Source organism: Doryrhamphus excisus, chromosome 9 (assembly GCF_030265055.1).
Source record: "Doryrhamphus excisus isolate RoL2022-K1 chromosome 9, RoL_Dexc_1.0, whole genome shotgun sequence".
Lineage (NCBI taxonomy): Eukaryota > Metazoa > Chordata > Actinopteri > Syngnathiformes > Syngnathidae > Doryrhamphus > Doryrhamphus excisus.
In genome coordinates, this window is record NC_080474.1 from 1246207 (window position 1) to 1268723 (window position 22517).

The 22517-nt window shown below is 45.6% G+C and overlaps 1 protein-coding gene across 2 annotated transcripts in view; it reads left to right on the forward strand.

Moving 5' to 3' along the window:
* The window catches only part of LOC131136273 (titin-like), a 196852-nt gene that overhangs the window by 26604 nt on the left and 147731 nt on the right, over positions 1-22517 (forward strand). For both annotated transcript variants that reach the window (XM_058082950.1, XM_058082951.1), the window contains exons 31-56: positions 909-1050; positions 1166-1334; positions 1427-1658; positions 2761-3045; positions 3123-3236; positions 3328-3516; positions 5082-5537; positions 5908-6393; positions 6630-6680; positions 8613-12215; positions 13822-14100; positions 14236-14805; positions 14898-15179; positions 15249-15527; positions 16341-16622; positions 16702-16980; positions 17064-17351; positions 17437-17715; positions 17798-18079; positions 18779-19057; positions 19149-19427; positions 19501-19779; positions 19859-20146; positions 20222-20500; positions 20580-20861; positions 20967-21236. In XM_058082950.1, the coding sequence (XP_057938933.1) occupies positions 909-1050; positions 1166-1334; positions 1427-1658; positions 2761-3045; positions 3123-3236; positions 3328-3516; positions 5082-5537; positions 5908-6393; positions 6630-6680; positions 8613-12215; positions 13822-14100; positions 14236-14805; positions 14898-15179; positions 15249-15527; positions 16341-16622; positions 16702-16980; positions 17064-17351; positions 17437-17715; positions 17798-18079; positions 18779-19057; positions 19149-19427; positions 19501-19779; positions 19859-20146; positions 20222-20500; positions 20580-20861; positions 20967-21236 (10503 nt within the window). The remainder of the gene's footprint in view (positions 1-908; positions 1051-1165; positions 1335-1426; positions 1659-2760; positions 3046-3122; positions 3237-3327; positions 3517-5081; positions 5538-5907; positions 6394-6629; positions 6681-8612; positions 12216-13821; positions 14101-14235; positions 14806-14897; positions 15180-15248; positions 15528-16340; positions 16623-16701; positions 16981-17063; positions 17352-17436; positions 17716-17797; positions 18080-18778; positions 19058-19148; positions 19428-19500; positions 19780-19858; positions 20147-20221; positions 20501-20579; positions 20862-20966; positions 21237-22517) is intronic.

Consider the following 22517-nt stretch of genomic DNA (forward strand, 5'->3'; position numbering starts at 1 on the left):
TGCTAATGCTAATGCTAATGCTAATGCTAATGGTTTAATTCCATTTGAACATGCATCAGATAATCAGTTCCCAGTTCCACATGTCCAAAAGGAGTAGGAAGAAGCAAAGGTTATTAAATCCTACCCCTCCATCTGGTACTTTTACAATCACTAACTGTTACATTTGTTCACTTCCTGCTTTCCTAATATAGTTTAAGTTTTTTTTTTTAACTTTATTTTTTTAATTTTTAATTTTTTAATTTATTCATTTTTTATTATTTTTTATTTTTTATACAAGGTGATATGATCATCCAATGACATAATGGGTACCATAGTAACTGGTTTAAGGTTTAAATCTCTTGAGAAACGTGTATTGAGAAATACGTCTGAAAATTGACCCATTTATTTTCAATGGGAAAAATACGGTAGCATTTTGGGATTTTTTTGGATGGATGAAAATCGGAGAAATTTTTGGACATTTCTGAATCACTGATTTGGTCCGTGAATGCTTTGAATTAGAGCACAAAAAAAAAACATCGGAATACAAAAAACTCATACTAAACTCATCACACACCAACTTAACACTCATTATGAAACCAGCTCAACCGAATCATTCATTCATTCATTTTCTACCACTTATCCTCACGAGGGTCTTGGGGCGAGAGGCGGGGTACACCCTGGACTGGTCGCCAGCCAATCACAGGGCACATATAGACAAACAACCATTCACACTCACATTCATACCTATGGACAATTTGGAGTGGCTAATTAACCTAGCATGTTTTTGGAATGTGGGAGGAAACCGGAGTACTCGGAGAAAACCCACGCATGCAGACTCCAGGGTGGGATTGAACTTGGGTCTCCTAGCATATTAATAATAATAATAATAATAATAACTCGCCTTCTCCTGTTCCTTTTCTTCTTTGTAGCTCGTGTTGTTGAATTCACCAAACACTTGAAGGACTTAAAGATCACCGAAAAGAAGAGAGCAACCTTCGAGTGTGAAGTTTCGGAACCAAACATCCAGGTGATGTGGATGAAGGACGGTCAGGAGCTGGAGACGTCGGACAGGTGACTGAGCTTCTTCCAGTCAAACACCCCCCCCCCACCCCCCCCCCACCCCCCCCCCCCCCAAAGACCGAAGCAGAACTGGGAATTGAAAAGTCTCCATTGGTTTTTCCTGCAGATACAAGATGACCTCCGAGAAGTTTGTGCACCGCCTGATTTTGCCCTCTGTCCGACTGTCGGACGTGGGAGAATACACCGCTGTGGCCGGGTCCAGCATGTCCAAGGGGAACCTTGCCGTGGAGGGACGGGACATCAAGATCTCGGAGCCCACCAACAAGAACATTGCTGTGAGTGGCTTCCTGGTTGCTTCTACCAGAATACGCAACTTTAGCATCTGCAACAGTCTCGACAAATAACATCTTTGGTGTTCATATTTTAGGTCGTCGAGAGACAAAGAGCGACTTTTGAGTTTGAAGTGAGTGAGGACGATGTGGAAGGCCGTTGGATGAGGAACGACGTGGAGATCCAATTCTCCTCAGAGGAGCGTTTCAGCTATGTCACCATCAGGAAGCTCCACCGTCTTACCATCGCTGAGACGTACAGAAGCGACGGCGGAGAGTACACCTTTGTCGCCGGAAAGAACAAAAGCTCCATGAACCTTCACGTGACACGTAAGATCTCCAACGTTTCTCCAAACGTGACCTGCGACAGATGCCCTTTAGCGCCGCTATTTTTTTTAACCCAACCCGTGCATGGAAACACCAAAGAAAGTTGTGTTTAACGCCACAATGTTTCATATCTGTATCCGTTGATGTGCTCGGAGTGGGTGGGGCATAACCGGAAGTGGGGTGGGAGGGGCTTAAACATGTCATTTTTAGTTTTCCAATTTTAGATAGTTATCCAAATGACTTATTAAACCAGCCGAAGCAAGTAGACGAAAAAAACAACAACAGCGTGACTGATGCACGTTCGTGCTCGCTATTTTGTGAAATCCGTTGCTGTGCTCGGAATGGGTGGGGCATAACCGGAAATGGGGTGGGCTTAAACATGTAAATTTTATACATATTATTATATGCATTGTAGTTATCCAAATGACTTATTAAACTAGCCGAAGCAAAAAGACGAAAAAAAACAACAACAGCGTGACTGATGCACGGTCGTGCCCGCTGTTTTGTGAAATCTGTTGCCGTGCTTGGAGTGGGTGGGGCATAACCGGAAATGGGGTGGGGTGGGGGCTTAAACATGTAAATTTTATACATATTACTATATGTATTGTAGTTATCCAAATGACTTATTAAACCTGTCGAAGCAAGCAGACGAAAAAAACAACAGCGTGACTGATGCACGGTCGTGCCCACTGTTTTGTGAAACGCACCGTGTAGTTAAAGCAAGCGTAGTATAATAAGAAAATACTAACTATACTATACTAACTTAAGGTATTTTTTTTTTATTTTATTTTATTTTATTTTATTTTATTTTATTTTTTTTATTTTATTTTATTTTATTTTTTTTTTTTTATTTTATTTTTTTTATTTTATTTTATTTTATTTTTTATCTTATTTTATTTTATTTTATTTTATTTTATTTTATTTTATTTTATTTTATTTTATTTTATTTTATTTTATTTTATTTTATTTTATTTTATTTTATTTTATTTTAAACTTAAGGTATTTTAAATAGTTATTAATCACCAGTTAACTGCAGAAAATAGTGATTAATTATGTTTGGTTCATCGACTGACATCCCAAGTTCTCTTCTGTTTTCTGTCCCCAGTTCCCGAACCTCCCCAGGTGGTCCGCCCCATGCAGCCCCAGACCGTGATGTCGGGCAAATCGGTTCGCTTCTCGGTGCAAGTGAGCGGTCTCCCGCAGCCGCAGGTGACCTGGTACAAGGACTCGCAGGCTCTCTGTACCAGCTACATGTGCAAGTTCCTTCATGACGACGACGAGCACACGTTGCTGCTGCTGGAGGTCTTTCCCGAGGATGCCGCTGTCTACAGCTGTGAGGTCAAGAACGACTACGGCGAGGCGGCGAGCTCCGCCCCTCTCACCGTGGAAGGTCGGTACATGTGATGCTCCTGACTGAAGATAATTTGCGTCTGGATAATAAGAGAAGATCTTTTTCCCGTTTTGTAGTTGCTGAAGAAGTTACGGTCCAGGTCTCTGCTCCAGTCCTTGTTTCTCCCATGCGAGACATCCTGGTTTCATCGGGCCATTCCGCACAGCTGGAGTGTACCGTTTCCGGGGACGGTAACGTTGCTTGCATACGCTATCAATTCCCATATCATCTCATTTCATCCCTTGTTATGATCTTGACTGTTTATCGCCACTCCTGGTCCAGATCTGCAGATATGCTGGTTCTGGAACGACCGAGAGATCAGGCAGTCGGACATCTTCAAGATGTCTCGTTTTGGCAACATCTGCCAGTTGAACATTTCCCGAGCGTCCTTCGACCATGAAGGAGAGTACTCATGTGTTGCCAGGAACTCGGCAGGAATGGTCACATGTGCTGCCACTCTCAATATCGACGGTGAGTCCTTTCGTGAAGATGAGTCGGCGGCATGAAGACCAAGCTGTCACTGGTGGCTGGTCACATGACACGCTCAGCCAATGAGTCTTGTGATGTGCACGTTGTTTTGGTTCCTGGTTAGAGGTACAATTAGCAAGGTAGCATGCCGTTCCAAGTATTGCCTCTTTTAGTCAAGCAAAAAATATCAGTAATCTGAGGCCAAAAGTACATGTTAGCTTAGCTCATGGAGGCCAGATTAGCATCACATATGCTAATGGGTGGGCGATGTACGTCATGAAAATGTCAAGTTCAACATGTACTTTCAACGTGGTCTTTCAGGCACCTATATTTCAGTTTTTTCCCCGACTGTTTGCCGTCAGTCAAGTTTGCATGATTGACAGTGCTTATGTTCATTACTTACATTCACTCACTGATCCAGACTACTGTGTTCCACTAAATTCACTACCGCTCAAAAGTTTGGGATCATTTGCAAATTTTTTTGTTTTCCAAAGAAAAACACATTTTCATGCATTTTACATTTTGAAAACATTTTTTATCCATTTCACAAACAATTAAAATGATTTTCACAAACTGGGTCTAACGAGGACAGAAAAACGCTGCAGAACTGTGCAAGAAGACATATCTGAGAGTGTGTTTTCCAAAGAAAAACACATTTTCATGCATTTTACAAACATTTTTTATCCATGTCACAAACAATGAAAATGATTTTCACAAACTGGGTCTAACAAGGACAGACAAACGCTGCAGTACTATCCAAGAAGACATATCTGAGAGTGTGTTTTCCAAAGAAAAACACATTTTCATGCATTTTACAAACATTTTTTATCCATGTCACAAACAATTAAAATGATTTTCACAAACTGGATCTAACGAGGACAGAAAAACGCTGCAGAACTGTACAAGAAGACATATCTGAGAGTGTGTTTTCCAAAGAAAAACACATTTTCATGCATTTTACAAACATTTTTTATCCATTTCACAAACAATTAAAATTATTTTCACAAACTGGGTCTAACAAGGACAGAAAAACGCTGCAGAACTGTGCAAGAAGACATATCCGAGCGTGTGTTTTCCAAAGAAAAACACATTTTCATCCATTTCACAAACAATTAAAATGATTTTGAAAGAAGGATGTCCATTTTTGCATAGAGGCCTACTATCAACAACTGTCAGTCCTCTGCATCAATCTCCTGGTATGGCTGCTAATCCAAGTTCATCCTTTTATAAGGCTAATAGATGATTAGAAAAGCCATCTAAAAATCTAAACTAAAACTAAAATCTCTTACCGTGCTGTTAACTACTCTCTTCAGAGAGCAGCACAAACTGGGTCTAACAAGGACAGAAAAACGCTGCACAAATATCTGATAGTGTGTAGTTTAAGACAAAGACGCCTCACAGGACACACCAGTGTCGGCATCAACAGTGAAGCGTCGACTTCAGGATGCTGGACTTCATATCCCAAGACTGTCCCAAAAATTTCCAAGCGATCCCAAACTTTTGAGCGGAAGCGTACGTCCGCAGAATCCTGTGTTGACTTAATGCTTCTACTCTTTCTTACTGCCCAGATGGTAAAACCTTAGCTAGCATGGCAAGCACTGGGGCTGAGGCTCGGCTAAGTCAGACACTCGAGACTCGGACACTTACCGAGTTTACCGAGTGCTTCTCTGAGAGCTCCTCCACATCTTGGCGGAGAGTAGAAGTTGAAATGGAGAGCACAGACAATCACATTGAAATCGAATTGTACCCGAGGCCCAAACTGCTGATGGAACTGCGGGACGTCCGGGTCAAAAGCGGTGAGATGGCCGAGTTCTGCTGCTCCTTTGACGGACAGCCCTTTGTCGGGGTGGCGTGGGATCACGACGGCCGGAACGCGGTCACGGAGCGGGTGAGGAGCTCTCAGAGCGGCGGACTCTTATCCCTGGTGATCCAGGGCGTCGGCGTGTCCGACCAGGGCATGTACCGCTGTACCGCCACCAACCGACACGGCCAGAACAGCTCCTCTGCTCGGCTCACTGTGGAAGGTGCTTTACCTTTCTTCTTTGTCGATGTGTCTCTCTATCTGGTCCATCCCAGTCCTCCACCCCGCTTCCTCGCTGCGTCTGTGATGTGTCCCCAATTGATCTCCATCCCACCGCTGTAGCTCGCTAACCTCATCCAGCCACCCTTACTGACCCCTTTAGCGTTAGAGGCTGTTCGCACCTGATATTGACAGGTTGTCTGTGAATGTGTTGCGTTTACTGTCTGGTGTGAACCGGTCACTGTCACGTGTGTATCATGTTTAAGCAAGCGTGTCACTAACGTGTTAGCATACGTGTTCATAGCAGTTGATGGCAGGTGTGAGCAGCCCACTGTGACCCCTAATGACTCTTCCTAACTATTATTCTCACCCAGCTAAAGAGGCAAATGTCAAATCCGAGTGCGCCATCGCGACCGATTCCGTGCATGCGGCGTCACAGGCCGACGTGGAGAACACGCAGGATTCTCCCGAGATCCCAGACCAGGAAAAGATGGGGGAGAAGCCGGGATCGGTGCCTCCCTGCTCCCAGAGACCTTACGGCCTCGTCAGCCAACTTTATTTCCTGGACACGTTCCCCAATGCTGATCTCGGCGCCCGCCCCGACTTCCTGATCCCGCTCCCCCGAGAGCTGTTGGTCCAGAACTGCAGCCCCGGGCTGTGTTGTGTTATGAAGGGGCTTCCCCGAATGTCTGCCATTTGGCTTTACGGCTGCTTGAGTGTTGTGGACTCTGTGTCGTACTCTCCGAAACGGGACGGCCCCCTGTGCTGTATGGGTGTTAAGAAATGGGGACCTGGACACGGGGGCGCTTTCTCTTGCAAAACCTCAGCCGGGGATGCTGAGCGCAGCTTGGTGACCAAAGGTTGGCATCTGCATGCTTTTGTTGGCACTCTTCCACACTCTTTTTCCACCTACACTGCCACAACTTCTTCTTCAGGGTCTGGGAGACCAGGGACTGGTCTTTGTGTCCAACATTTAGTGTCACTAAAGTCAGTCAAAACTAATATGGATGCACGACTTTTCACTTATGCTTAGTCTTGCACCATATGACAGGGTTTGGCATTCCGGGAGTTTGAATTCCTTACGTTTGTGTTGCAGTCACCGGAGAGCAGAGGGCGCCTGGATTCCAGGTCCAGGAGGAAGTGGCAGGTAAAACTCAACTTTTTTTAATTCATGTGACCATGTATGAAAGGATTTACACACCGTTTTTAATATGGATATCAAATGTTTCATATACAGATGTCTAGGATTTAGTCTTCTGAAGGGGTTCGCTTGGAATAACTTATCCCTAAACCAGGGGTGGGCAAACTTTTTGACTCATGGGCCGCATTGAGTTAACAAAATTGTGTGGGGGGCCAGAACATATATTTAACACACATGATTTTACGCTTATAATTTTAATAATTTTAATAATTGTAATGATTTTAATGATTTTTAATAATTTTTTAATAATTTTAAATAATTTTAAGTAATTTTAAATAATTTTTTAATATTTTTTAAATATTTTAAAATAATTTTTAAATAATTTTTAAATAATTTTTAAATAATTTTTTAATAAATTTTTTTAAAAATTTAAATATTTTTTTAATTATTTTTAATAATTTTAATAATTTTATGCCTTGAATTATTTGTCTAATTTTTATTGTCATACTATCACCACATCAAACTACGATTTATTATTTTTTTTTTTTTACTGAATAAGACATCCGACTTGAAAGTCATGTTGCCAGCTGGTATGTTAAAAGTTGAAATACTTAAAAGCAACTGGCGGGCCGGATTCAAACGTTTGGTGGGCCGCATGTGGCCCCCGGGCCGTAGTTTGCCCACCCCTGCCCTAAACGATTCATTTCACGCTCATTTGCATACAAGCAGACAAACATTAGCCACGTTTTTCTCTTTCCGAATGGAGTCTTTCCGAAAACAATGGTATACCTGGAAAGGAATATTCCAATCTCTGGTCTACTATAATCAAACGGAATAGTCAATGGGGCATGCCCAGTAAAAACGTAAACATCAACATCACGTGATAACAACTTCTTCCGTTTTTTTTGTTCGCCCAGTCTTGAAATTAGTTTGGATCAAAAACAAACTTTCCGCCGATTGCTAGCCTCCATTTTTAAAATGTGCTGAAAGAACCCCCCCCCTGTAGACATGACAAAACACGACTATAATCACATTTATACTTTTTTTTATTTACAACATATTGCGCAACCGCAGGGTCTTGAGACACATGCTAACTCGCAAACTAGAGAGCTAGCCACCTAAACGGTAGCCTTCAAGTTATTTCCTTTAAACTTAAATCGCCAAAAACTTACCACTTCCACACGGATAGGGAGGATAACTATTAACAGTTATTTAACCTTTAACATGAACATGAATCAAACGTAATCATTTTTTCTGGGTACATGATACCATACAGCATCCATATCAAACTTAACATTAAACTTTCATATCAAGGCGGGGGCCTCAAACTAGTGTCCTGCGGGCCATATTTAAACTTTAACTTTAAACTTAAATAGCCAAAAACTTACCACTTCCACACGGATAGGGAGGATAACTGTTAACAGTTATTTAACCTTTAACATGAACATGAATCAAACGTAATCATTTTTTCCGGGTACATGATACCATACAGCATCCATATCAAACTAACATTAAACTTTCATATCAAGGCGGGGGCCTCAAAGTAGTGTCCTGCGGGCCGCATGTTTGAGACCCCTGGTTTAGATTCTGTTACACAGATGGCGCTAATGCACACGAAAGCCGCTTGCCAACCGCTAATAAACAAAAGAAGAAGAAAAACACCACGAAGAAGAAGAACGCACCCGGACAACTTTCAGTACCTCGATCGGAATGGGGGAAGGAATATTCCACCCCAGTGAATCCGATTATATATTCATTGGGATTGGCACTTTTCTTTGGGAATGAGGTGTATAAAAAGTTTAAATTCTTACCGTTTGAGCAAATAAACCGATTGGAATTGGAATATTTGGGTCCATGTAAACGTGGTTTTGGAACTATTGAACTTGACTTGAGGTACTTGGTTGTTGTCTGTGGTTTAATTGTCATTATCCCATGCAGCCTTCTCTAGCTCCACCATCACCGTGGAAGAGGAAAGCCGACATTCCTACTACTCTGATCTTAAATTTCCACACAAAACACAAACATCTGAACTCCAGCCAGAGTCCAAACTGTACTCCAGTACTTTGGAGAAGACCAAACAAAAGCCGGTTTTCCTCAGCAAACTTTCTCCGGCAGTTGTGGCTTTGGGAGAAAAGGCTTTTCTTACCGTCACAGTATCTGGTTTTCCTGAACCCAGTCTTCGGTGGGCCCACAATGGGCAGACCATAAGCACATCGTCGAGGTATACTTTTGTCCGTAAGGAAAACGAGTACACTTTGATCATTAACAGAGTTGCAGTAGAATTAGAAGGCGAGTACTCTTGTACTGTCAGCAATCGATTTGGACAGGAAACGTGTTCTTCTTATCTTCATATTCATCTGAAGGAACCACAGACGGAGAGCCTTGAGAAGGTCTTTGTGCCGATGGGCAACCCTCCGGTGTTCTCTAAAACTATCGAGTCCGTTCAGCTGCGTGAAGGAGGTCATGCGTCCTTCCGGTACGTCGTGACCGGGGATCCTCGACCTGAGGTCCGGTGGCTGAAAGGCAGCCTTCAGATTCAACCCAGCAGCTTAAGCGTCATTGTGAACAGCTCAGACGGATCAGGATTCCTCACGCTTAAGAACGTCCGGCAGGAGGACGTAGCCGTCTATACCTGTAAGGCTTCCAACCAGTCTGGAGAAGCCGCTTGTTCTGCTGAGCTCTTGGTGTTGAGTGAGAAGGTCGAAGAGGACTTGCTAAGGAAAACGAATGCTTTGACCTTGTCCATAACCGAGGAGAGTACCGAATCCAGATTGAACCAGAAAAGCAGTCGTTCTGATCAGATGATTTACACCATTAGTACTGAAAACCGGAAGGTTATTCCCAGCGAGGAAGTGGGATCCCTCGGAGAACCGTATATTTCTGTAGCCACCCGCCATCGCGAGCAGGTCACCCGCAAGGCAGCAGTACTACAGTCTCACGAGATCCAGGAAAGCCTTTCTGTGGTTCCGAGCCATCCACCTCATGTTTCTACGGTTCCTGTGAAAGCTCTCCACATGACGGCGTTCTTATCGTCAGTTCAGGAGAAACAAAAGATCACAGAGCAGCACTTTGAACGCATTCTCAGCCCGCAGATGGTTGAAGTGGACTTTGCGAGAGAACATAGCATCAATCTCCAGTCAAGTACGACTGATGAACTCCTCACACTTAGCACAGTCACATCCCAGACGATTGTAGACCGCATTCCAGAGCATGTGGAGGTTCTGGAGGAGCCCCGGCAGCTTTTCAGCAGCCACTCAGTTGAACCTGCCGTACTGGCCATGGATGGAACGTTATCTGTCCATCACAGACCACAGGAAGAGAAAGGTTTTAATGTCCCTGAGGGGCTTAAAATGTTCTACAGTGCTCAGTCAACCGGGCAGCTCCCAGTCACCGAAAGACACTGTGTACCTCTGCCGGTTTTAGATGCAGAAACCGAACCACTGATCGGTAAAGAGCCACATCAGGCATCGGTTGCGCCAATCAATGAGTCGATGCTGACTTTGAGCAAAGAGCATCCAATTAAAAATAATCTACCAGCGCAGGAGACAATCAGTCCACGCAAAGACCGGGTCTACAAGTCAGCTCCTACCACTGAAGAGAAGTATTTACTCCAGAGTGATCAGTTAGGACACATATCAGGTGTAGTACCGTCTCAGAGTCTTCATCCTCTGACGCAGGGAGAGGTACTCCTGAACCTGAACCTTATCGACAATCAGGCCGTTTTGCAGTCAGAAGGTCGATTCAACAGTCGGACACCTTCAACCGATCAGGCAAACGTGGGCATGAGTCCCACTTTGCTACACACCGTAACCCAGGAAGAGCAGAGGTCTGTCGTTTGTGACGTCACCTCAGAAGTCTCCACCAAGGTTGACGTTGAGTCTCTGAAGCCCGCTATGGAGCTTCCGCCGACACGGTACCTACAATCAATCGATTCTTTATCACCGCTACCGAAAGAAGATACACTTAGCGTTAGCAAACCGACACAGCAGATGGCGACGCAAAAACGGGAAAAGACTCGAAAGTACGCAGCGCTTTCCCAGGAAAGTCAGGAGCTCACAGCTGACTTCCACAAAGATTTGAAGGTGTCCTTTGCGGGCATGGAGTCCCAATCTGGTACGGAACCAAAGATTCCAAACACCCTAGCAGTTTCATCCCGGTCTGGACAGCTTCCGAAGGAGAAACCTTTCCCAGCAGATTTGAAACACCAAAGAGCTTTAGTCCAAAAAGAGGATTGCTGGAATATTGTACATTCCGTAAACGTTACAGACACCCATGCCATGGAAGAGGGTCATACCACTTATCTTCAAACCGGGAAAAAAATCCATAATGAGATGAAATATGAAGCCAAGATTCCGAGAAAAACGGTTTGCGTAGAAGAGAATCCAGTTGCGAATGAAACCTGTACGGTCCTCAAATCAGCTGACCGGGAGTTTGCAGTCCCAATCCAGGAAGGTCAATCGGTGCGGCAGTCATTGTTGCTCCGAGAAAAACGGATTCTTACTCAGGACTCGTCAAGTGAGATTCAAACATGTCAAGGCTCAACCGCTAGCGTCTTGACCCAACCTAAAAGAGTTGCGTTTGTCTCCGAGAGCCAAGAATCCCGAACTCTTCCCAAAGAACTTAACTTTATGATTCGGATGCCCAACAAAAGCTGTTTGACGATTCAACATCAGCTCCGAGATGCTCTTAGGTCCGCTGTAGCCAATCAGCAGCCGGTGTTGCTAGCTGATGTCGTTAGCCACTTCAAGGCGCTGGACATTCAAGAGCTAAACGTTCAAAAGGAGCCCAAAGGCAGAGTTCACACGTACGTGATTACATCACCCGGTGCTCTCATGGAGCTCACGCTCATTTTTGAGTGTGAATACCCCCGCAGAGCTGACCTGAAATCAGAACTGGAACTCGCTCTTCATGCTCTGGTTTTGCAGGAGCAGCAAAGTCTGGTATCCGAGCAAACGGGTTTGATGCAGATCAACAAGCCTGAGAAGGCGCTGATTTGCTCGCAACCTGTCAAAGAGCAGTTCTCGTTGGTGGTTGACGTAGCCATGGTGGCGGAGAGTGCCGCTGGGGTTCCTCCCATTGTTCCTCAGTCTGCTGCCTTAAACACGGAAACAGTTCAGAGTCAGACAGAAGTCCACAAGTCAAACCAGGACACTGATCGTGTGTCCGTCCATGGGACCGACTTGTTTGTCCACCAGGAGGCCAAGAAAGAATCAATGTCAGAGTCCATGATCAGAGTAGAGTCCTCAGATATCTTGGCTGGTTTCCCACTTGTCATTGCTTCTCTGGACGAGGTTTCTGCTGAGGAAAACAACAACGTTGTGATTACGTCCACCATCAAGTATGCCACTACTATTAATTGGTTTGTCAATGGACACTTAGTCAAATCTGGCAAAGAGTTCCAATGTTCTGGAGATCAGGACACATACACACTCACCATCAACCGAGTCCAGAAGGAGAAACACGAAGGCGAATATGCCTGTGTAGCGGAGAATCAAGCTGGGAAGACCACAACACGGACAAGACTCAAAGTTGTCTCACGAGGTTTGATGATGGACACTTTTTTTTTTTTTTAAATCATCATCGACTAACCTCCATCATTCTGGTGCTTGCAAACCTCAAGCAGAACCTGTCAAGGTTTTTTTTTTTTGCTTTTCACGTGCTGAACTCAAGCTGTTTGAGGTTTTCAACGGATGTCCTCACTTTCTTCTCATTCACGTCATTCACCCCTCCAACAAGTTTTGGGGGTTTGGTACCCCCAAAACTACTTTCTTCACTTTTCTTTTTGGTAAACTCTAGTTGAACTTAAGAGGACTACGTGACTTAGGGAGGCCTGATTGTTACACAAGATGTGTTTGGAGTCCATGATGTTCTTGCCAAAATACTTAGGTCCAGTCATGAGGCATGCCCAGATATGGATCGAATTCTGCAAATCCACGTCATTGCTATTGTTCATGAGGTCTATTTATTTATTTCTAAAATCACAAATACTTCAACTTGCTGATATAGTTCATCTTCAAACAGCTAAAATAATGCATAAGGCTAAAAAATAACCAATTAGCTAAAAAATGTCATCCAATACTTCTCTACCAGAGAGAAGTACATTTGAAATACTTCGGTTTTGCAGTTCTGGAGCCACAAGCGTCAACGTCTTTCGTTCCAATCCTGTTCGTGACGCCAAATGTTGGCAAATAATGCAATACCAACCACCTACGCAGTTGTAGGAAAAGGGTTAACTGTTACATTTGTTCACTTCCTGCTTTCCTAACATAGTTTAAGGTTTTTTTTCACATTCCACATACTGAAATGCTATGGCTTTTTAACGTAGTACTAGCATAGAAGTGTTTCAAATGTACTTCTTCCTTATAGAGACCTCATGAACAATAGCAATGCCGAGGATTTCCAGAATTCGGTGCGTATCTGGGCATGCCTCGTGACTGGACTGGAAGTATTTTGGCAGAACATTCATTCATTCATTCATTCATTTTCTACCGCTTTTTCCTCACGAGGGTCGCGGGGGGTGCTGGAGCCTATCCCAGCTGTCTTCGGGCGAGAGGCGGGGTACACCCTGGACTGGTCGCCAGCCAATCACAGGGCACATATAGACAAACAACCATTCACACTCGCATTCATACCTATGGACAATTTGGAGTGGCCAATTAACCTAGCATGTTTTTGGAATGTGGGAGGAAACCGGAGTACCCGGAGAAAACCCACGCATGCACGGGGAGAACATGCAAACTCCACACAGAGATGGCCGAGGGCGGGGACCGAACCCTGGTCTCCTAGCTGTGAGGTCTGCGCACTAACCACCAGACCACCGTGCCGCCCTTTGGCAGAACATCTTGGACTCCAAGTACATCTTGTGTAACAATCAGGTCACGTTGGACCTCTTAAGTTCATCTAGAGTTGACCATGTACAAGAAGGTAGTCATTTTCCAACCCAAGTCACCCTTCACCACTGTGGACCATTCTTCTCCTGCATGTGTTCTCCACACCATCATCTAATGCCATTTTCTTCCTCCGTTTGTAACACCTCAGGTTGACCTCATTCCCCGTCAACTCATCCACATTCCTCTTGCTAGAAGAACCAGAAGTCTTGTCGAAGTACTTATTGTTTCATTTTTTTTTGCCTTCCGTCCCCAAACAGTGAGACCCGTGTTCAAGCACACGGCGGCCCCTCTGGAGATCAACGCTGGCAACACTGCCAGGTTTGAGTGCGAAACCGAGGACGCTCCTGAGGTGAACTTCAAGTGGTTCAAAGATGGACAGCGCATCAAAGAAGGCGACAGGTTCAGGATTATCAGCCGTGTTACCACTTCCTTCCTGGAGCTCCTGAGCGCCACCAAGGACGATGGCGGTGAATACAGCTGCAAGGCGTCCAACAAGCACGGCAGTGACGAATGCTCGGCGACGCTCCACGTGACAGGTACGCCACCAACCGGAAGAACGTTCTCTTTTGTTCTCGGCTGTCAGAGACTCCATTGTTGATCTTCATCTGCTCCAGGTTAGCATCAGTTGTTCTTAATATGTTCTTGTTTTTTTTATTTTGAATTTTTTTTAGACAAACAAATCCCTCCCAGCTTTATAACTACACTCAACTCTTGTACCGTTTATGTCGGGAAGAGTATGATGACTGAGTGTATCATATCAGGATCAGCTCCTGTCAATGTGATGTGGTTTAAGGACCAGCAGGCTCTTCTCCAAATGCCCGGCCATTACAGAACCTTCAGCGATAAAAATAAGGTCGGGCTGGAGATCTCCACAGTTGAGCCAAGCGACCAGGGCTTCTACCTGTGTCAGGTGTCTAACGACGTTGGTTCGGCTGAGTGCAGCTTCCAGCTGAACGTTGTTGATAAGCCCAGCTTTGTGAAGCTCCTGGGTCAAGTGGCCGCCGTGGTCGGCACCCCGTTGCACCTGGAGTGCCAGGTGGATGAAGATACCGGAGTAAGTGTGAGCTGGACCAGAGACGGTCGAAAGGTCCATCAGTCTCCCGACTGTAAACTGTCCTTTGAGGACAAAATACTCGCTCTTGACATCCCGAAGACCATGCTGAAAGATTGCGGCTCTTATGTGTGCACGGTGACAAATGACGCCGGTAGCGCGACTTGCGCCACCTTAGTGAAGGTTCAAGGTAAGACGTGGTTTTACTGACAATAAGCATCGCTTCTGTATTCGCTTTCCCCAAATGACCTCTTTGACTCCTCGTCGGCTCCTCGTCTTCAGAGCCGCCGGTCTTTGCAAAGAGACTGGAAACGACGGCGCTCTGGAGGAAAGGTGTCACTGCCCGCCTGCAGTGCACCGTCAAAGGATCTCCTGAACTTCACACCGTGTGGTTTTTTAATAACGTTGAGCTGCTCCCTGGCAGCAGATACAACATGACTTTGAAGGAGAACGTGGCTTCTCTTGAGATTCACGACGTCACGTTGAGTGACAGCGGCAGCTACACCTGCGAAGTTCTCAACGAGAGCGGGTGTGAAAGCTGCAGCACCAAAGTCAAAGTTAAAGGTTTGTATAATTTGGTGTGGCGTCCATAATCGGGAAAACCTCTTCTAAAGAAACTCTGATCTACTGTAGAGCCACCATCTTTCAGAAGGGCACTGCCCTCTGTGGAGGTGCTAAGAGGTGCTGTTGCCGTACTGGACTGTGACATTGAGGGTTCGGCGCCTTTTGAGGTGTCCTGGAAAAAGAATAAGAAACCTGTGAGCACAGATAAGAAGTACAGAATCATGTCACATGGTTCCTCCACTTCTCTGGAGATTCACTCTTTTGAGAGTGCCGACGCCGGAGAATACGAATGTGTTGTATCCAACGAAGTGGGCTCTGTTACTTCAAAGTCCATGGCTAGAGTCAAAGGTTAGTAGGTGTGGGGAACCCGGGGATTCAAACTTTTATCTTCATTTATCATGGAAATTTATTTTGTTGTGGGCTGCACGGCGGTCTAGTGGTTAGCGCGCAGACCTCACAGCTAGGAGATGGGTATGAGTATAGGTATGAATGTGAGTGTGAATGGTTGTTTGTCTATATGTGCCGTGTGATTGGCTGGCGACCAGTCCAGGGTGGACCCCGCCTCTCGCCCTAAGACAGCTGGGATAGGCTCCAGCACCCTCTGCGACCCTCGTGAGACTAAGCGGTAGAAATTGAATGAATGATTTGGTTGAGCTGGTTTCATAATTATACCTTTTGAGTGTTAAGTTGGTGTGTGATGAGTTTAGGGTTCTTTGCAAGAACACTAACACATTCCAAAAACATGCTAGGTTAATTGACGACTCCAAATTGTCCATAGGTATGAATGTGAGTGTGAATGGTTGTTTGTCTATATGTGCCCTGTGATTGGCTGGCGACCAGTCCAGGGTGTACCCCGCCTCTCGCCCGAAGACAGCTGGGATAGGCTCCAGCACCCCCGTGACCCTCGTGAGAATAAGCGGTAGAAAATGAATGAATGAATGAATGATTCGGTTGAGCTGGTTTCATAATTATACCTTTTTGAGTGTTAAGTTGGTGTGTGATGAGTTTAGTGTTCTTTGAATGAATGAACGTATTTTGTTGTTTTTAAGGTTTTTAAGACACTGAGACGTCTTGTCTCTACATTATTGACATCATGCATAATGCGTTTGTTGTCTGGACAATGTTGTGATGATTGTAACCGAGTTGGGTCTACCACTGCAGAGTCTCCGACGTTCACAAAGAGGATCGAGAGTGCCGCTGCAGTGCTGGGCAGCAGCGTTAAAATGCAGGGAATGCTAAAAGGCTCATCTCCCATCACGGTCAAATGGATGAAAGACTCTGAGTTGCTCAGAGACGAAGATCCGAATGTGAAATTTGTGTTTGAGAACAACATTGCCAGCATCTCCTTCGCCTCTGTTGAAATCAAACATGGTGGCAAGTATACTTGCCTGGTGGAAAACGAGGCCGGGCAGCAAAAATGCGAAGCCAGCTTAACCGTTCAAGGTTAAACTATAATTATGTTGATCAGAAACATCTCACTTTTTAGGTGGTCCCACGACCTAAAACCGGTGTTGTCTTTTAGAACCCGCGAGGATCTTAGAGAAAACAGAGTCCCTCAGTGTCACTGCAGGGGATTCCGCCACGCTGGAGTATACCATCTCTGGAAGCCCAGAACTGAAAGTGAAGTGGTTTAGGGATGGCAAGGAGATGATGAGTGGACGCAAATACCGAATGAGCGTGAAGGACAACACTGCCACCTTAAAGATTCTTACGGCAGAGAAGGGCGACACCTCAGAGTACAAGATCGAGGTGTCCAATAAAGTCGGACGTGACCATTGCACATGCTCAGTGACCGTTATCGGTTGGTTTCACCCACAAATATGTCATCAGAATGCGGACTCAGTGACGAGACTTACATGTGTGGTAAATCTATTCATGTTACAGACCGGACAGTTCCCCCGTCCTTCACCAAACCGCTAAAGAAAGTGAACGCAAGCATAGGCGGCAGCGTTACCCTAGAGTGCAAAGTTGCCGGATCACAACCGATGGTGGTTTCTTGGTACAAAGACAATAAGGAACTCCACACTGATGCTAATTATACGATTGATTGGAGTGACAACAAAGCGTCTGTGCTGATCAGCAACGTTTGGCAGACCCATGCCGGCGTTTATACTTGCCGTGCCTCGAATGACGCCGGCGAGCGAGAGACCAGCGGTACTTTGTCCATCAAAGGTTAGACCACTTCGCTGTCCCCGGAACTGGCTGACTTGTCATTGGTGGTTGATTCACCGCATATGCTTTTTTTTTATAACTCCAGAACCTCCAGCTTTCACAGAGGAACCGAAGGCTCAGGACTCCTTACCGGGATCCAACGTTGTCTTGAAAGCAGCCTTCACCGGATCGGCACCTCTGGTTGTGAAATGGTTCAGAGAGGAGAAAGAAATGTTCACTGGTGGGAGATGTTTCATTAAGAAGGGAAGTTCTTCAAGCTCCTTGGAGCTTCACTCGGTCAATCCCGGTGATTCGGCTCAGTACACGTGCCAAGTGTGCAACAATGCCGGGAAAGTGGCTTGCACTGCGGTCCTCTTTGTTAAAGGTGCCTCTTCTTTCTGTCCTGTGCTCAAGTCCCAAATATTTATTCTTTTTTTTTTTTGCTCACCATTTTGTCCTCACTACAGAAGCGCCAACATTTGCTACTAAGCTTGAGCCTTCACGGCTGCTGAAAACCAAGCAGCCGCTCAAGTTGTCCTGCAAAGTGCACGGCACGCCTGCGATCACGGTGACGTGGTTTAAGAACGGCAAGGACATAAGTTCTGACGACAGATGCAAAGCGTCCTTCGATGGCGCCTTAGCGAACTTGCAGGTGGACGGGTGTTCCGTCGACGATAGCGGAGAATATGTCTGTGTGGCGTCCAGCCAAGCCGGCAGAGACGAGTGCGGCTGCTCGGTTAAAGTCAAAGGTTTGTGGTCTCGGTCTTGAGTGTTAAGTTGGTGTGTGATGAGTTTTCCAAAAACATTCTAGGTTAATTGGCGACTCCAAATTGTCCATAGGTATGAATGTGAGTGTGAATGGTTGTTTGTCTATATGTGCCCTGTGATTGGCTGGCGACCAGGCCAGGGTGTACCCCGCCTCTCGCCCAAAGACAGCTGGCATAGGCTCCAGCACCCTCTGCGACCCTTGTAAGAATAAGCAGTAGAAAATGAATGAATGAATGATTCGGTTGAGGTGGTTTCATAATTATACCTTTTGAGTGTTAAGTTGGTGTGTGATGAATTTAGTGTTCTTTGTAAGAACACTAACACATTCCAAAAACATTCTAGGTTAATTGGCCACTCCAAATTGTCCATAGGTATGAATGTGAGTGTGAATGGTTGTTTGTCTATATGTGCCCTGGGATAGGCTCCAGCACCCCCCGTGACCCTCGTGAGGATAAGCGGTAGAAAATGAATGAATGAATGAATAAATGATTTGGTTGAGCTGGTTTCATAACTATACCTTTTGAGTGTTAAGTTGGTGTGTGATGAGTTTAGTGTTCTTCCACATTCTTCTGCAAATTCAACTTGAACATTGAGAATAACGGCAGACAAGGACCACGTGGACGAGACGGACAGCCTCAAATATGATATGAATTTACCATGAATCATTTTCTTGTTTCTAGAACCCCCCTCCTTTCTGAGACCTTTTGAATCGGTTGAGCTGGTAAAAGGATCTGACGTAGTCATGGAAGGAACCATTCGAGGGTCTCCTCCATTTGACATGTCTTTCTTCCACAATGATAAGTTGCTTAGAAACACTAAAAGACATACGATCGGTCTTGAGAATGAGACGGTGTCTCTTCAAATCTCGAACTGTGATGACGGAGACTCGGGCACGTACCAGTGCACCGTGGCTAACGATGTTGGAGAGATGTCCTGCTCCTTTGACATCTCCTTGACAGGTCAGTGACTGTCGATGCTGCAGCATCCAGGAATTAGACTGTGAACAATGTGGAAATGTTTGGAATTTTGAATGTGGCGTTTTCCCACCAGAGCCGCCATCATTTGTTCAGAAACTGGAAGACATGTCGTGTGTGGTGCACTCAAACGTGTCCATGAGATGCACCGTCTCTGGATCGCTTCCCGTGACACTGTCCTGGTTCAAGGACGATCAGGAGCTCACGGAAAACGAGCATGTCAAGATGTCGTTCGAAGCGAACCGTGCGGTGCTGACCGTGGAGAACACGCACGTGTATCACGGCGGGAAGTACATATGTCAGGCTCAGAACGCAGCCGGTCGTAAACGATGCACCGCCATCCTCACCGTGTCAGGTTTGTGTTCTTCGTGTTCTTTACCCGTTTTGTTCTTCTTTGGCAGCTCATTTAGTCTCTTCTGGTATCGTAGAACCGCCGAGTATTCTAGAACATTCAAAGTCCATCAGTGTGACCGAGGGTGATCCGGCTACACTCGAATGCCGGTTCTCCGGCACAAAGCCACTCAAGTCAAGATGGATGAAGGCCGGAAAAGAAGTGAAATCGGGTCTGAGATACAAAGTGCTGAGTGCAGACTCGACGTCTGCGCTTACGATCTTAAAAACCGAGCAAAGCGATGGCGGCGACTACACATGCCAAGTTGAAAACAACGCCGGCACAGCTTTTTGTGACGCCGCCGTCACAGTCTTAGGTCAGGTCAACCGTACGGTGCTTTGTTTTTGTTATTTTTTACTCCGACAGCCGCTTTAACTCATTTTCATACTCAACAGATGAGATTATTAAACCAACTTTTACAAGGAAGCTGAAGGAAACGGAGGCCATCAAAGGATCTTCTGCTCGTCTGGAAGCTCTTGTATCAGGTTCTCTGCCGATGACCATTCAGTGGTTGAAGGACAACAACAACATCCAGACCGATGAAAAATACACATGCTCCTTCGCTGACAATGTCGCATTCCTGGAAGTCAATCTTGTGGACACTCAGGATCGCGGATGCTACGCCTGCGTGGCTAACAACAAAGCTGGATCTTCTAAATGTTCGGCTGTCTTGCACGTCCAAGGTTAGAACATCTCCTGCATTGTATCGAACACTTCCACAGATATATAATAACAGATGAGTTTTACCTTTTTAACAGAACCACCGACTATCACCGAAAGACCCGAGTCGATGAACGTTTTACCTGGGTCAAAGGTGAAGTTTAACGCTAGCGTGTCTGGCACGCCGCCGCTCACCATGAGATGGTATAAAAACACCACAGAGATCCACTCCAGTGCCGATTGTTCGGTAATCAGACACAACGGTTCAACTTCTCTGGAGTTTTTCTCCGTGACAACATCTGATTCTGGACTTTACGTCTGCAAAATCCATAACAATATCGGCGAAACTTTCTGCAAAGCCACCCTCTTCGTTCAAGGTCATTATTGGTCCACGGTCCACGTCACTTGACTTTACTTGTTCGGGTACATGTACTAAGTCATCTGTGATCTTTACAGAACCTCCTGTTTTTGTGGAGAAACCAGATAGTTTTTCCGTAGTGAAAGCAGGAGCTAAACATGTCCTAGAGTGCAAGGTTTCCGGCACTCCGGAAATCACTGTACGATGGTTCAAAGGCGGCGTTCCGGTTGAACCGAGTACAAAACACAAGATGTGTTTCCTCAACTCTGTGGCAACGTTAGCGATCCAGCAGGCCGCTGAAAGCGACATCGGGAAATACGTCTGCGAAGCGCGCAATGACGCAGGCACAGAGAGTTGCAGCGTCCAAGTGGAAGTGAAAGGTCGGTTTGGACAACATTCCGATTCATTTCGACGTCAACGTCGTCCAGGAAAAAACGTAAATCCAACATGTCTGAGACATTTTTAATCTTTCTATGCTATTTCAGAACCTCCTGCGTTTGTTGATGAGCTGCCGTCACTTGAAGTCATTAAAGGTTGCACTGCGACGTTTGCCCTGAAAGTGACAGGAAGTGCTCCCTTTAAGGTCACATGGTTCAAAGATAAAAAGCCCATCGAATCCAGCCACAAGTATTTCATGGATGAGCCCATGACCTTGAAAGTCTTTGACTGCCAAGTACGAGATGTTGGTTCTTATGAGTGTGTGGTTGCCAACGAGGTGGGAAGTTGTTCTTGCGTGGCAACTCTATCCATGAAAGGTTAGTTTGGGGGGCTTGTTGGTTCTTCGTAGGGGTTTTTCCATCTGTTATCGATATGGGTTCGATATCGGCAAATCTGCTTATATCGTTTAAAATCTTGTACCCAGCACGATTATTGGGCTTGGGCTAACAACAGTGATGTCGCCCACGCTTAAAAACGACATTCCAGCTGAGGTTAAAACAGGTTTCCTGTTGTAGCACAGAACCGGGGAAGTTTAATACGACCAAACCCATCATGCATTTGGGCCCTTTGTATTGAGTTCGATTCCACCCTCGGCCATCTCTGTGTGAAGTTTGCATGTTCACACCCCCCCTCGTGAGGATAAGCGGTAGAAAATGAATGAATGAGTTCTCCTACTGTTTTGTGTGGAAGTGGTAACTTTTTGGCCTCTTATTTTGTCTTTCCCCACCCTCGGCCATCTCTGTGTGGAGTTTGCATCTTCACCCCCCCCCCCCTCCCTTGTGAGGATAAGCGGTAGAAAATGAATGAATGAATGAGTTCTCCTCCTGTTTTGTGTGGAAGTGGTAACTTTTTGGCTTCTTATTTTGTCTTTCCCCACCCTCGGCCATCTCTGTGTGGAGTTTGCATGTTCACCCCCCCCCCCCCCCCCCCCCCGTGAGGATAAGCGGCAGAAAATGAATGAATGAGTTCTCCTCCTGTTTTGTGTGGAAGTGGTAACTTTTTGGCTTCTTATTTTGTTTTTCCCCACCCTCGGCCACCTCTGTGTGGAGTTTGCATGTTCACCCCCCCCCCCCTCGTGAGGATAAGCGGCAGAAAATGAATGAATGAGTTCTCCTCCTGTTTTGTGTGGAAGTGGTAACTTTTTGGCTTCTTACTTTGTCTTTCCCCACCGTCGGCCATCTCTGCGTGGAGTTTGCATGTTCACCCCCCCCCGTGAGAATAAGCGGCAGAAAATGAATGAATGAATGAGTTCTCCTGTTTTGTGTGGAAGTGGTAACTTTTTGGCTTCTTATTTTGTCTTTCCCCACCCTCGGCCAAATGAAGCAGATCTGGGGGGGGGGGGGGGCGGGGGGCAGGCCTACAGCGATCTGGGCATGCCCTTATAAGAAGTCCGACTCGCATTGACGCTCTGAAACCGAGCGTTCAGAGCCATCCCAAACATCCGAATGCGAAAAAAGTTGTGTACCCTGAAATTTTGTTTAACACAAAAATGCAAGTGGGAAAAAAAAGCATCATAGGTCCCCTTTAATGAAGATTATGGTTCTGATTTTCTCATATCTATTGTTGCTGATTATTGTTCTCTGAGTAGATCGTTAAGA